At 32.1% G+C, this 15,888-nt stretch overlaps 1 protein-coding gene across 1 annotated transcript; it reads left to right on the top strand.

Moving 5' to 3' along the window:
- The first annotated feature begins 509 nt into the window (after positions 1 to 509).
- Positions 510 to 2,212, top strand: LOC145107341 (uncharacterized). Its single transcript, XM_079044211.1, has 3 exons — positions 510 to 638; positions 836 to 917; positions 1,118 to 2,212. The coding sequence occupies exons 1-3, from the start codon at positions 624 to 626 to the stop codon at positions 1,948 to 1,950; spliced, it is 930 nt and encodes a 309-aa protein (XP_078900337.1). The 5' UTR covers positions 510 to 623; the 3' UTR covers positions 1,951 to 2,212.
- Positions 2,213 to 15,888: the final 13,676 nt, after the last annotated feature.

Genomic DNA, 15,888 nt, shown 5'->3' with positions numbered 1-15,888 from the left:
TAAGAATATTAATCATAAATGTTTAGTATTTTGTATTTTGAGATATACTATGTCATATTCGGCACACAACTTTTGAAAGCTTTTATCTTTTAGCTTTTAAAAAACTGGAAAGGAAAATCTTTCGTCAGTAACTTTTGGCTTTTAATCAAAATAAAAATCTTTAAATCCAAATCCTACTTCTTAATAAAAAACTATTTTATACTTTTGCAAATTGATTTAATTACTCTTTTTTAAATCAATTGTGTATTTTATATAAGTTATTTTATATGTTTTAAAAAAATTTCAATTGTTTTTATCAAACACTCATATATAAATAAAAACCACATAATAAACTTACAACTAGTTTTATCGGAATACATTTTATATTTTATATAGATTCTTATATCTTTATCGCTATAACATTTATATAAGAAATTAAATATACATACATAATTAGAATAATTGCATTTACTTGTTAATAAAAAAATTTAATTTGGTTTTGATAGAAGTTGTGATAGAATTAATAGTAATAATGACGTCACCACTTCACCGCTCCCTTTCCTCTTTTTAATCCAAACTCTCACTGACACACCTCATTCTGTGTCTCTTCATCTCTCTCACATATCGATTCTTCCTTCGCTGCCATGGCGCCTGAGAAGGTACTCATTCGATATTTCAATTCCCTCTCAGATTATCAACTAAGTTTCATCTGCATTCCGAAGCCATTGTCGTTTTATCTTTTCAATCTAGTTTCTCATGACAAAATCTTCCTGTTAAATAAGCATTTTAAGAATTGAAATGAGCTAATATACTCAAGAACTAATGTCGATTAAATCTGTTTGTTATAACGAAACAGGTGACAGAAATGGTGCTGAATGTCGATCTCAAATGCTCCGGCTGCTACAAGAAAGTGAAGAAGGTTATCTGTAAAATCCCCCGTGAGTTTTTCTTCATCTTTTAATTTCCGTTTTACATAAATCTTTCTTTTACTAATTGAGTTCCGCTTTTGTCTATCTTTATAAAAGTATCGAATCCTTGGAATCTAAATCAATTCGATGTATGATTATATATTCATGATTCATGGTAGATGTATATATAATTAAATTAACTTTTCATTATTTTTTTTACTCATTATTAGAAATAAGGGACCAGGTCTTTGATGTGGACAAGAACAAGGTCAAATTAATCGTGGTGTGTTGTAGCCCTGAAGCTATTCGAGACAAGCTTTGTTACAAGGGTGGAGGTGCGATTCAGAGCATAGAAATCGTCGAGAAGTCGGAAAAGCCTAAAGAACCGGAAAAAGCTAAACCCGCCGCCGTCGCCGATAAACCAAAAGAGGCTGAGAAGGCGAAGCCACCGGCTGACAAACCAAAAGATGCCAAACCAGCTGCCGACAAGCCTGCCGGAAAACCCAAGGAAGCCGAGAAACCCAAAGCTGCTGACAAGCCAAAGGATCAACCGGAGAAACCCAAAGCCGCTGACAAGCCAAAGGATGCAGGAAAGCCACCGGAGGCCAAACCTAAGGACGCAGGGAAGCCACCGGAGGCGAAACCGAAGGATGCTGGGAAGCCAACGGAGGCTAAACCTAAGGATGCAGGGAAACCACCGGAGGGGAAACCTAAGGAGGCGGAGAAGCCAAAACAAGAAGCTCCGAAGAAAGTAGATTTTGCTCCGAACCCGGAGGTGGCGAAGATGGTGTATGAACCGGTGCACGGCTATCCACATATGTACCCACAATCAGCTTACCCACCTATGGTGGGATACGGGCAGTATTACGATCAAGGTTACGGTGGTGCTCCGTTTCAGCATGGCTACGGGATGCCAATAGCACCACCACCGCCGCCGCCTAGTTATGGTGGGTTTGGATACGACCATGGAGGGTATAATAATGGGTATAATGGGAACAGGAGTCATTATTCGAGTAATGATTATGGAGGCGAAGAGGAAGGTGAAGGTTGCTCAATAATGTGAAAATGGTGGCGGGTGAGGTGGTGGATGGTGGGTGGTGGGTGGTGGTCAATTTCAAGGTGAAATAAATAATCCCGATAAAGATAATCATGACACGATGAATAAGTAAGTTTTAGATAATCTTCCATGTGAGAAATCTTAAAAAGATGGCATGTAATGAATCTTTCTGTACATCGTAAAGACGTTATTTTTTTTTTTTTCATTTTTCTTTCTTTTTGTATTGATAAAGACATGATAGAAATGAAATAAGTTTTATTTGTAAAAACATGGCTTTATTAGCGAAGAAGAATCGAGAAAGAGATTGGTGAATTGCATTAGACTCCAAAAAGTCACCAACTTGTATGATTAACGAGGAAAAAAGGACCAATGATATGAATCCATCACCAACTTGTATGATTAACAAGAGAAACAGGACCAATGACATGGATCCATGATCAAGTGGGACAGCATCCAGTTGGAATGACCCTACATTACAAAACTGGTTTTCAACAATTGGGGTATTGCCTTTTGTTAGGGTATTGTTAAATTCAACTTGGGGTATTGCGTCTTTTTGTTTGTTAGGGTAATTCTTGATATCGAATTCATATTATTGAATCAAAATAATATAAATAGAAACCGGTATCGATGTCCTTATATATTAAATCATATAATATAATAGAAACTGATATGGATGTTTGTTTATTTTTTGTAGAACGGCTTATAAACACTGCATTACTCCTCAACTAATACCTTTTGTCCACCGCAATATTTGAACCATCAACATTTGGCTGAGAAGCACCTATCATCAACTCCTAACACCAATAGACCAAAGACCCTTTGGTTGATATCTGTTTATTTGACTGTAGTTTAAATGCAACAAATAAGATGGTGTTTTTGTGTCCTGGTTTTCCTCAACAAATGTTTGTTTATATTGAAAATGTTTTTTGAGATTACTAATATCATTATTTTTGAAGTTAATTTGACAATTTCTTTTATTGGATTTCTAGTTATCTTAATAATGGATCTAGAACCATAACCACAATCGTTACCTTCAGTTAGTTGAGAATCGCATATGTGTTGTTATGTTGGGGACCCTCACGGATTTATATAGAAGTGGAAAATAAGGTTTTCATTTAACTTCAATCAACTTTTTTGATTATAAAGCGCGCCCACCATATACATTATACATTTTAGCTCATTAAATAACAATCTAACATGATAATATGTTTTTTTTTTTAAATATGAAACTGAATACGCATACATCCCATGTTTCCAAGAATATGGTTATACTTTGGGTGTTTGTTTCAAATAGATCAGCAGCATCCGATTAAATAAATTCCAATTGATTTTCGTTATTAATATATATTTTTGGTTGAATCGGTTCATAAAATCTGATTTTCTAGAATCTGGATATTCCAAGAAATATCTAAATATATGTTTTTACAAGTAACAAGTTTGAATTGTAAAACTTAAATCCATAAAAATACGAAGGGCTTAATGCTTTTTATTTGGGTCAAACCTTCTAATATAATGAAAAATAAAACTCTAATAGTTTAAAAAGTATTCAAAAAATTATGTATTAAAATTTTATAAACAATAAAACTTGACATAGTTATTCCATATTTTTGTAATATTCGAGTGTTATTTTAGTACTCAAGACCTATTCGAGCTCTAAAATCGACTCAAATTAATCCAAAAATCTATATATCTAAACCATATTATTTAATCCAAATTGTATAACATATAGATAGTGAATAGACGCAGTTTTTTTTTTTTTTTTTTTTTGTTTTTTTTTTTTTTTTTGTTTTTTGCAATGGGTAATCAGATCGAGATGGGTTTGAAGGCGGTTTGCACAAGGAAAGTCAAAAAACATGATCTAAGAAAGGAGAAGCTTTTTCAACGGTTTGGCTTTATTAGGCAAATGCATACACGACAGATTCCCATCTTCATTGCTTTTTCGTAAAATATAGGAATCGTTACTATATATCTTTATCATAACATTGTTTGTAGTGTTCAAATCAATTATTATGTACGTTTAAACAATTAAATTATATAAACAAGTGATACAACTTTATAAAATATAAGCCAAGACCCTTTTGTTTCCTAACACGTGAAGGTAATTGTAACTTGTAACGATATTTTGTTTATCTTCGTCGGGTTTGCTTCTACTTCTTGAGCATTCTTAGCAACGTTTTATGGAAGGAGATTGAAGTTTGGTGAGTGTTGTGTTTATATTACGGTTATCATTGTTTTTTTTAAACTAACTTTTTAAAATGTCTTAAAGTTATAAAATAACTAATTTTATATTTTAAAAGGATAACCAATTTATTTTTTGTATGGTTACCTATTATCTCAGGTTGAATAGGTAAATTCTGTTTTAAATTTTACATTTTTGTCATAGGTTCTAAATATTATTACAAATTTTGTTAAGAATTCGTCTAAATTTAGTTTTTTGTACATTTATTTTTCTGTAATCTTTTTAAGAATTTTTTATAAGTTTTTTTTCTTAACCTTTTTTTTCAACTTCTTTTTTAAATTCTTTTATAACATTTTATTAACTTTTTTTTTCTAACTTTTGCATTGTCTCATATATGTATAAAAAATAAATTTAGACGATTTCTTAACAAATTTTAGTTTTTTATACATTTATTTTTCTATAATCTTTTGATCGTTGTTTTATTATTTTCTCTGATTTTAAATCATATTTTTTATTTCATCAAATTCAAGTGTTGCGCAATCATCAAGAAATATTGGTTTGCTAATCTATATGAGACAATGCAAAAATTGAAAAAAAGTCAAGAAATTATTGTAAAAGAATTTTTTAGAAAAGTTAAGAAAACAATCTTCTTAAAAATGTTGTAGATTAATAAATAAATAAATAAATAAATTTAGACTATTCTTAACAAATTTTAGTTTTTTATACATTTATTTTTCTGTAATCTTTTGATCGTTGTTTTATTATTTTCTCTGATTTTAAGTCATATTTTTTGTTTCATCAAATTCAAGTGCCGCACAATCATCAAGAAAAATTGGTTTGCTAATGTATATGAGACAATGCAAAAATTGAAAAAAAGTTAAGAAATTATTGTAAAAGAATTTTTTAGAAAAGTTAAGAAAACAATCTTCTTAAAAATGTTGTAGAAAAAAAAACTAAATTTAGGACGAATTTGTAACACAATTTTAAATTTGTAATAGTATTTAAAACCTAAGCAAAAAGTGTAAATTTTAAATGGACGGTGACTTGTTCAATCAGAAATAATAGGTAATCATATAGAAAACATGAGTTGCTTATCCGTTTAAAATATTAAAATATGAAAATGATTATTTTGCAACTTTTAAAACATTCTGAAAAGTTAGTTTAAAAAATTAGTAATAATCCTTTAGTTGAAAGATAGTTTTAATATTATAATATTATTTTCATGTAATTTAATATTATTTTTCAAATTAATATGGTTTAAGATATAAATTAAAAAAAGACTACAGATTACTTGTGTTTAGTTAGTAGAAAGTTAAAAAAAAAATTAAAGTTTCAAATAAATATAATACAAAAAAGATTATCCATATCATAATAGAGACTAGGTGTATATCCACGTGCTAGACATAATTAAAACTAGAAAAGATTCTCCGGCGTTGCCGGGGTCGGAAGATATTGCTTTTTAAAGTAAAGTAGCATGTTGGTTGCTTTTTGTCCGTTAATGTGAGGGTAATTTGGTCTTTTCAGGTAGTAGGGACTGAATTTGTCACCATGGGTAAACCATATGGACCATTTATGTAATTTTGGCGGTGGTGGTGGTGGTGGTGATGGCAGATGGTGGGTGGGTTTATGGTATTGGGTGAGTATTTTCTAATAAATAAAACATTAATTTAAAACCAAAAAGAGAATGTTAAATCTGGTAAACCACAGAGACCAATCGTGTAATTTTGTCTAACAATAATAATAATAATGATGATGGACCATTTCTGTCAAAAGACTAAATATTAATAATATGTAATAAAAGGCGAGGGTTATGAAAAATTCAAACCAAAGTGAAAGGGTTGTTTGTGAACAAAAACATAAAGATGAAGGGTCAATGTTGTAAGTTGGATGACCAAAATTAACAAAAAAATGTGCCAGTTAAAATCTTTAATAACTTTAATATATATATAATAGTTATGTGATAAAAAAATATTGACAAATAAGATATAAACTTGAAACATTTTGATATAAAATATCAAATCAGTTATTAAAATTATCAAGATTGATATTAGACATCAATAATAAAGTTTCAATAAAGTGTTTAATAAGAAACTAGAACCAAATTACTTCAAAATGACTACTGTAGTTTTAAAGTATTTATAACGTTTTCATCATGTTAATTTAACAAATATCAATGAAAGATCCAACAATATCTATTCAGTTAGATTGTTCAAGATTAAAACATAATAAAATATATTTACATTAATTACCTTGAAAACTAAAATAAATAAATAAATGCGAGAGCAAATTTTTTGAGTAACGAAAATTATATATATTGTATCATATTTTTACCTTATGATACTCGCTCTTCAAAAAAATAAAAATAAATAAATAACTCATTTATTCTCTAATCATATTGTATTATCATGTTATGCGAGAAAATAATAAACTTTCTAGTAATTAATTACTTATCGTATATTAAATATAATAAAAACAAAATGCCTTATTAATAGTAGAGTTTGGTCTTTTAGATTTTGGCCATAATATTTTAGCATATCGGTAGGTTTTGTCTTTATATAAAAAATAAATTATGAAAAATGGTCCATGTGTTTAAAAAATTAGAAAAATGCTCCTTTCCTAATAGAAATTAAATGATTACTTCCTCATAAAGCGAACATTATAACTTAATAGTTTGGCAAAAACAATTGAAAATCACCGGGGATGGGGCAATTTCTAGTTGCCAATAAAATGGAGTGCATGAACATATGAAAAAAAAATCAATTTCTACTTCCAAGAAACAATATATTTAAGAAATTCAAAAATTAACCAAAACTCATATTTTATACTATAACATTTTATAAATATTTGTCTATTGTAGATAAGAGGATAATTTTTTTTAATATTGTGCTTGCAAGTTTGTTACATGCTTCTTTTAACTCAAACTCATCTCTCACTGTCTCCACTATAGCTTACATTGCAAGTAAGATACTATATTAGACAAGAAAATGAAGTATCTTGCTATTTAGTTGTATTTACCCAATTAGGGTCCAAGTGCAAGAAATAACAATATACTTTCATTTTGTAGTCTAATATAACATCTTAATTTTATTTCTTATTCTTATTTTTTATTATGTTTTTCTTATTAAATCATTATACTTACAAAGTACAATGCTATTGTGGATAAAACTTTTGAAGGGTTTTCTATGCATCTATACATGAACTTTAGGCAACAAAATCATTCAATAATAATGTTAAGTGTACATATACCCTAGATCTAGGTTTTACTATTATAGCAACCTACTTTCAAAACAATAAATTTAAACTACAAAGAGAGATAGGATTACTAACCTTTAAAGTATATATGTATATACTTTTGATTCCTTGAAGGTCTTGAACTCTTGGTTGCTTTTGGAAGGATCTATCACCCAAAATAGGAATGTCTCTAAAGACTCACACCCCAAAAGTCTAAAACTTTAGAAAATTAAGGAGATATAAGAGACACTTATGAGAAACAAAAATCTCACCCCAGAGGGGTCTTTATATAGTTGAGGTAATTTGCAGATAAAACTGATTTGAATTAATTAAATAACCAGATTAATCCCCATTCAAATCCTTTCTTTGTCTGTTACCTGGATCGATTCCAAATGCTCCCGGAGCCTCTCTAAAACCGTCCACCCTCTTAGGGTTTACATAATGTTCCTTTTTCTCAACTACTGAGTAATCAACATTTAGACCCTATACCATTAAATAATTCATGATTAATTCTAATTAATTCCAAATTAATTTTAACTAGTTAATAATTAATATATTTACCTGTAATAAATTAATAAACTATTTATCCCACTCTTTTAAATCTTTTTCTAGCTATTTTATCTCTTGAGGGCAACCCTAAAAGGACTTTGTTATTATTCCCAAAGTTATACCAAGTAATTATTACATTAGACACATATTTCCAACAGTCTTCCACTTGGACAATTTGTAAACTACTATTGGTCGAATAATCTTTGAATAACCAACAAATCATGCCTTTTACAACAATTTCCGAACTCTGATATAATCAATAGTAATCCCTTTTAGATAAGTGATCAATTATTCTTTGTTTCTACAAGATATTATTGTGAACCAAGTCATGGATAATGTATCAACCTAACATTTCAACATTATGTTTCTCGATTTTCGGGTTATGATGATCAAATCAGACTACTAATCGAACACGTCAATTTAGTCCGGGCTAGGCCTATCACATTAATGCCATAGTCAAATCACCAAGAGGATCACGATATTGCTTTTCCCATTGAGGCGAAAAACAACAAATAAAATTTGACTACATAGTTTTTGTCTACTCATCAAATCATGCATAGACTTACTCGTTATGATCATCAGTAACAAATAGTGTTAGAGTAAGACTAATACACAACCAACTCGTATGCAAAGAACTCAATGTCTCTCTGTTTTAAGAATAAAAGATATTATCATCTCAGAATTACTTGTGATTGAATCCATGAAGTAATATCTCTAAGTGTGGGTTTCTCCAATATTTAAATCTCTATTAAATACTCATGAACGTTATTCGTAATCTCCATGATATGTATAATCACTACATAAAATCTACTAACACTTTACGATAATCTTAACTAAATACTTACTCCCAAGAGTATAACCGATTGTGGAGTTTGAGTAAATTAATACTTGGGAAGTGGGGATCTAAACATGCAAAAACGAAACAAAATAATAAATTAATTGTAAATGGTAACATACTTGAATATAAATAATCTCCATTATTTAATCACCATAATAGTTACAAAATTTATTCATTATTCTAAATGTTTCAAAATAATCAACTAACTACTAAACTTAACATCATCTCTCATGACTATGCTCCTAGCATGCACACTATGTCTTTCCTTGGTCATCACTTTTGTGAACGGATCACCTGGATTCTCCTCTAATGATACTCGCTTCACAACTAGATCCCAATCCCCAAATCTGTCTCGAATATAGTGGAATTTCCTCTTTATGTTCCTTGACCTTCCGTGATCTCTAGGTTTTTTAGTCAAAGTGACTGCACCTTCATTATCACAGAATATCTCCAATGGATCTTTGTTACTCGGAGCAACTCCAAGGTCACCTATAAAGTTTCTGATCCAGGTAGCTTCCTTGGACACTTCACTTGAAGCTATGTATTCAGACTCATATGTAGAGTCTATCACCATCTCCTATTTTGAACTTTTCTAGGTCACCGTACCACCATTCAAAACGAATACCCATCCAAACTGTGACTTTGAATCATCTCTATCTGTTTGGAAACTTGCATCACTATATCCCTTCACAATAAGCTCTTGTTCACCACCATACACAGGCAAAATGTCTTTTGTATTTCTCAAATACTTAGGAATATTCTTGATAGCCATCCAATGACTTATTCCAGGATTTTCCTAATATCGACTTACCATGCTCAAAGCATACAATACATCAGGACGAGTACATGTCATAGTGTACATTATCGATCCTATAGCCAAAGATATATGATTCGACTCATTATATCATGTTCATCATTAGAACTAGGACATTGAGACTTACTCAATTTAACGTTATGATACATAGGGACATTTCCTTTCTTTAAATTTTCCATACTTAATCTTTTCAATACGATATCCAAATATGTACTCTGACTGAGTCCTATTAAATGCTTCAATCTAAGTCCAATGACATTCCCACTAACTTTAACATACACACAAGACTCATCCGAACTTCTCAAAAAAACCATACTCTTTGACTTTCTCATGGAAGCGTAGATTCCAGCTTTACGACACTTGTTTAAGTCCATAGATGGACCTTTCAAGCTTACACACTCTATTCGGATAGTTAACATGTTCAAACCCTTCCGGTTTTGTCACCTACACATCCTCTGAAATTTCCCCATTAAGGAAAGTCGTTTTAATGTCCATTAGTCATACCTTATAATCATAAAAGGCAACTATGGCAAGAAGTATCCTAATAGACTTTATCTTAGCTACTGGTGAGAATGTTTCCTCATAATCAATTCCTTGAGTCTGAGTATAACCTTTTGCCACCAACTAACTTTAAATGTGTGTACATTCTCATCCATGTCAGTCTTCTTCTTGAAGATCTATTTACAACCTACTATCATAAAACTAGATGTTAGATCAACCAAATTCCAAATTTGGTTATCCAACATGGATTGAATTTTGCTATCCATAGCCTATTTCAAATTGGGCAGCCTCAGGGACTGCCATCACTTCCTTGTAGTTAGTTGGCTCATCCAGATTGATTAGTGTTCTATCACTGGTCAACATACTTCCTCCTGTCTTTATATGGAAACCATAAAACTCGGGAGGATTGCTAACTCTACCGGATTTGCGAAAAGGTAATAATATCTCATTAGGCTTAACAAATTTCTCAACCTCTGGTTGAGTGATAGTGTCAACTAAAGGTTCACTGTCGATTGACTCTCGAATTTCTTCAAGGTCAATTTGACTCCCACTGACTTCTTGAGATATAAGATCTCTCTCAAGGAACACTCCTTTTCGAGCTACAAACACCACATTTTCACTAGGTATATAAAACAAATATCTAAAAGCCCTTTTGGATAACCAACAAAGCGACACTTCTCATATCTGGCTTCAAGTTTATCTTGGGTTTCATTCCCTTTTTAGATAACCAACAAAGCGACACTTCTCATATCTAGCTTCAAGTTTATCTTGGGTTTCACATCGAATGAAAACCTTACAACCCCGGACCTTGATGTGATTTAGTGAATGAACCTTTCATGTCCACATCTCATGAGATGTCTTTAAAACCTTCTTAGTTGGAACAAGTTTTAAGATATGGGTTTCTATTTCAAGTGCATACCCCCAAAACATTATTGGTAATGAAGCATGACTCATCATAGATCGAACCATGTCCAACAAGTTTGATTTCTCCTTCGGCAATACCATTAAGTTGTGGTGTTCTTGGAGGAGATAATTGTGAAACTATTCCGTAATTTCTAAGATGATCGGTGAACTCGATACTAAGGTATTCTCCTCTCCTATCGGATCGGAGAACCTTTATCTTCTTGCCCAATTTATTCTATACTTTGTTTTATACTCTTTGCACTTTTCAAAAGTATCGGACTTATATTTAATCAAATAAACATAACCATATCTAGTGAAATCATCAGTAAATGCAACGTACTAGTGTTTACCATCCCTTGTGATGGATCTAAAGGGTTCACACACATCTGTGTGTATGAGATCCAACAATCCTTCACCACTTTCACAAGTCCATGTGAATGGTGATTTAGTCATATCACCTAACAAACAAGATTCATATACATCATCCAATTTATGGTCAAATGATTCCAAGATTCCTTCTTATTGGAGTTTGGCGATGTGTTTCTTATTTATATAGCCAATGAGACAATGTAATAAGCACGATTTATCTAACATATTAGAAGAATCAATATCTAAGTTAACATTGCTATTATTAGAAACACACACAACACTTTCATATATTCCATTGCAAGGGGAAGCTTTAAACATAAAACAACCATCTTTATAATATCACCCTTCTCATTATCAAATGAAAAGTGAAAACCTTGTTTATACAATGAATAGAATGAAATAATGTTTCTAGACATCTCCGAAGAGTAACAAAAATTAACTAAACTAATAAAAACTCTACTACTAAGCTTCAGCTCGAACTCTCCAACCATTGAGACACGTGACGTTTGTCTACTCCCTATGATTAGATTCAACTCTCCATGCTTAAGCTTCATTCTTTCCTTTAGTAATTTCAATACAGTGCATATGTGAGTATTACATCATGTATCAAGAACCCATGAATTAGAGGTAGTAATATTATGAAGTTTGATCATATAACATGTACTAGACCCGATCGCTTGAACCTTTCCATTCTTGAGATCCTTCAAGTAATTTGGGCAACTTCATTTCCAATGCCCCTTAACACCACAAATGCTTCTTTTGGATCACTTATTGGTGGAACATCACCCTTTATCTTATGGGAATGTGAAGCCACAACCTTACCTTTCCACTTTGGATTGGAACGCTTCCTCTTATGTCCACCACCATTTTGAATGGAGAGAACTTGAGGTGGAGGTTCAACATGATTCTTCTTCACACCGGCTTCAGCTGTCTGTAGGAGGCTATAGAGATACATGAATGTCTTGTCCACACTATTCAATTGATAAGTCATGATGAAATTATAATATAAACTAGGGAGAGAACAAAGAACAAGATCCACTACTAGGTTCTTATCAAATACAACATCGAGGTTCTCGAGTCGGTATATGTAGCTCTTTATTTCTTGAACATGAGGACACACCAAATCACATTCTTTGAGTTTGCATGATGTTAGGGCTTTGAAAATCTCAAATCGTTCTTGTCTTTCCTTTTGTTGAAACATTTCAGGCAATTACAAGTTTATTTCATATGCCTAAGTGTTCTCGAAAGCCTTTTGGAGATCCGAGGACATGACAGCAATGCAAGATACCTTATTTGAGTTCTCATCGCTTTTTGGAATAAGATCATCGAGCATGTATTCACGATTGTCATACCTTAATGTAATCCTAAGGTTTCTCATCCAGTCGAGATAGTTAGCCCTGCCAGTGAGCTTCTCTCTTTAGAGAACAAAGATGAGGGATAAGTTTGAATTGGTGGGAGGAAGCGGTGGGAGAGGTAGACCATTAATACTTGTTATCTAAAAAGAGAGTGAAAGTTTAGTTAGTTGATTTTAATCCTTGAATAGTTACCCAATTTATTTTAAGGCTAGGATCCATATTTTTGATTTGTTTTATGAAGAGGGATACCGTAATCATATCACAAATTTATTTTAGGTAAGTAATGCACTTTACCAATTTAAATCTCAATGAAATTCCTAGATCTTTTGAGATTCATTGAAACTATTCAATGGTATATTAATCTCATATTTACACATCCTCTATTTGTGCCTGAGATACCGATATATCACAAATAAGATGGTGAACCAACCATGAAAAAACGTGTGACCCTTGATTATGTCATGGTCCTCAAATTGACGTGTCGGTTAACCACACACACGCCACAAACAAACCAAAACCACAAGTGCAACATCATCTTCTTCTTACATATCAAATTTATGTGCCGGTTAACCACACATTCTCCATAAATAAACAATAAGGAATAATGTATGTTTTTCATGGATTAACAACTATTCATATTTTCCGAAAATAACTAAGATGCGAATTTTGTCTTAGTACTTCGTATGTTATGCTTTTAACGAGAAATCGTCCTATCAAACCCTTTCAGCTAACGACAATCCACCACACGAAGAAGCGGTAGGTGAAAAAGACACTCGCTCAACAATCATTTTATAGTTCATTTCCTTATACCTCTCTTATTGTATGGTTTCATGAATGAGGCATACTCTTGATTTGACTAACAATCTATTTAATCTTTTAGTTTTACATATACTATTTATAAACTATTATAATTATATGTAAGGTGTATTTTAAACAATTTAAGAATACATGATTTAACATATTATTTTTAATTAACTTTTAATTAATTAATTTTAAATCAGTTATCTATAATTTCGAATCACTTAAGCATATTTATCCTTCTAATTTATTTATTCAGATTTAACATATTAAAACAATATTTAAATCTAGACAAACCTTAAAATTCAAAATTATAGGCAAAATTCCAAAATCCTAAAATCTAGCGAGGGCGCACCGTGTCCTGCGATTCACAGGTTTCTTCGGTTTTTCTCCGTTTTTTTAAAGTAGTGCTTGTAACACATGTTCCAGGTATTATTTAATTTATCTAATTTTTAGGGTTTTGTGCATGGACTCGGCAAGTTGGGAAGCTCCAACTCGTCGAGTAGAGATTATTATGAGGACGCGGGATTTAGGTTCTACTCGACGAGTCGGAAGGCCCCGACTCGACGAGTAGGAGCTGTAAAGAAAAACCCTAATTTTTAGGGTTTGCACCCTATTTAAAGAACATAATCCGCCTCTTGTGGCCTCCCTTATCACCCTATTAGCCAGAGAAAACTCTAGTTCGACCTTGCACCTTCTTGAGTGAAAGAAATAGCTTTTGTGAGCAATTTTGGTGTATTTGTGAAGGACTTTAGAGCTTGAAGAAGAAGGAACAAGGAGAGAAGCAGTAGATCCGACATCTACTCTGTATAGGCCATCATCTTGAGGTATAAAGTCGTTACCTTGATCTCTAGTTGCTTAGATCCCTTTTATTGGAAGTAAATGGCCATTTTTGGTGCAAAATGGAGTCAAACTCGGATCTGGACTTATCATAAGGATATGGTTCCAGATCTGGACCTCTCTAGGTCCCCAATGACATAAAGTCGCCCACTTTATATAGCTTAGCCCCTTTCCATGCACTAAAACCTTGTAAGAAGCCTAGTTTTGATGTTATAGCCTTGGAGGGCCTTGCTGTTGGATTAGTGTCTAAGTCCATAACTATAATTGGTATGTACTTGACCCGACTCGGCATGGTCCATTTGGGTTGCATGGTATCGGAACATTTGGATAGACCGTTTATGAGGAAAAGACATTTTGTGACATATTAATATATTATAAGTTCTAATATATTAATATGAAATCATGTTATTTAATTAGTATTGATCAAGAATTAATTTGAACTTAATTTAGTGATCAAAAAGAGACTAATTAAATATATGGGGATTGATTGTGTAAATCATTCATTCTTATATATGTGGGCTTATGATCCAAGATTCCTTTATGTTGGGTTTAACCCATGTGGTGATCCATTGATACTCCATGGAGGTTAAAACCCATGGAGCATAAGGAATGGGTAAAGTCATGAGTTACATGGTGTAACCCTAATAGCCACACTATATAAGAACCCCTTTAGTTCAAGAAATTGACACTAGTGATACATATTTTGAGGGCTAGCCGATTTGAACATGTATGTCTTCTTCTCATGGTTATTCCAAGAGTTCATGATGTTGTGTGAACCATTTGAGGTGTCACACTTGGGGCACTAGGCTCTCAAGCTTCATGGAGTCAAGCAACAACAACAAGGTATGTATTCTATCTATTTTATTATCATAGTATCAATGTTTTGGTATGCTAGTTAGGATAATACCTTGGATAATCATATTTGCATGTATAATAGAGAAAACATAGATCCAAGGTATTTAGGGTTGCATGTACACTTAGGAGTGTTAGAATGCTCAAAACCCAACAGTGGTATCAGAGCCTAGGCTTGTTTTCAATTATACTTGATGCAAATTGCTGAAAAATGCTGAAAAAGTCGAATTTCGGGCATTCTGGGCACTGGACTCGCCGAGTCCACTGATGAACTCGCCGAGTCCATGAAGAAAATCATCCTACTCGGCGAGTAGGTTGATACACTCGACGAGTAGGAGCCCCTGACAGCATATCTTCGAGTTTTTTGGCTAGAAATGGATTAGGAACATTACCATAAGCTGTTTTTGAACCTATAATCCTGTTTTTGATGTGGTAATGTTCATACTAATCCAATTTCAAAGATTCATGTTTTGTATTAGTTTAGTGATTAGGCTAATTACATGAAAAAGTTTGATTAAATTATCTTGTTCTTATGAGTTGCTTAGATTAATAGAAAAGTTAATTGATTATGTGTTTTCAATCCATTTTAATCTAAGATTTAATTCTAAAATGTGTTTTTGTAACTTGTCCTCAAGTTATATGAAAAGTCACATTTAAGTTTCATAAAACTCATAAAAGTTGGCAATGGTTACAAAAATGAAGAGTCTTGTCCTCA

The sequence above is a fragment of the Lactuca virosa genome, chromosome 4 (genome assembly GCF_052849685.1).
Source record: "Lactuca virosa cultivar CGN04683 chromosome 4, Lactuca_virosa_CGN04683_v6, whole genome shotgun sequence".
Taxonomy (NCBI): domain Eukaryota; kingdom Viridiplantae; phylum Streptophyta; class Magnoliopsida; order Asterales; family Asteraceae; genus Lactuca; species Lactuca virosa.
Note: the sequence above shows the minus strand (reverse complement) of the source record. Positions and strands in the feature narration are given on the sequence as shown.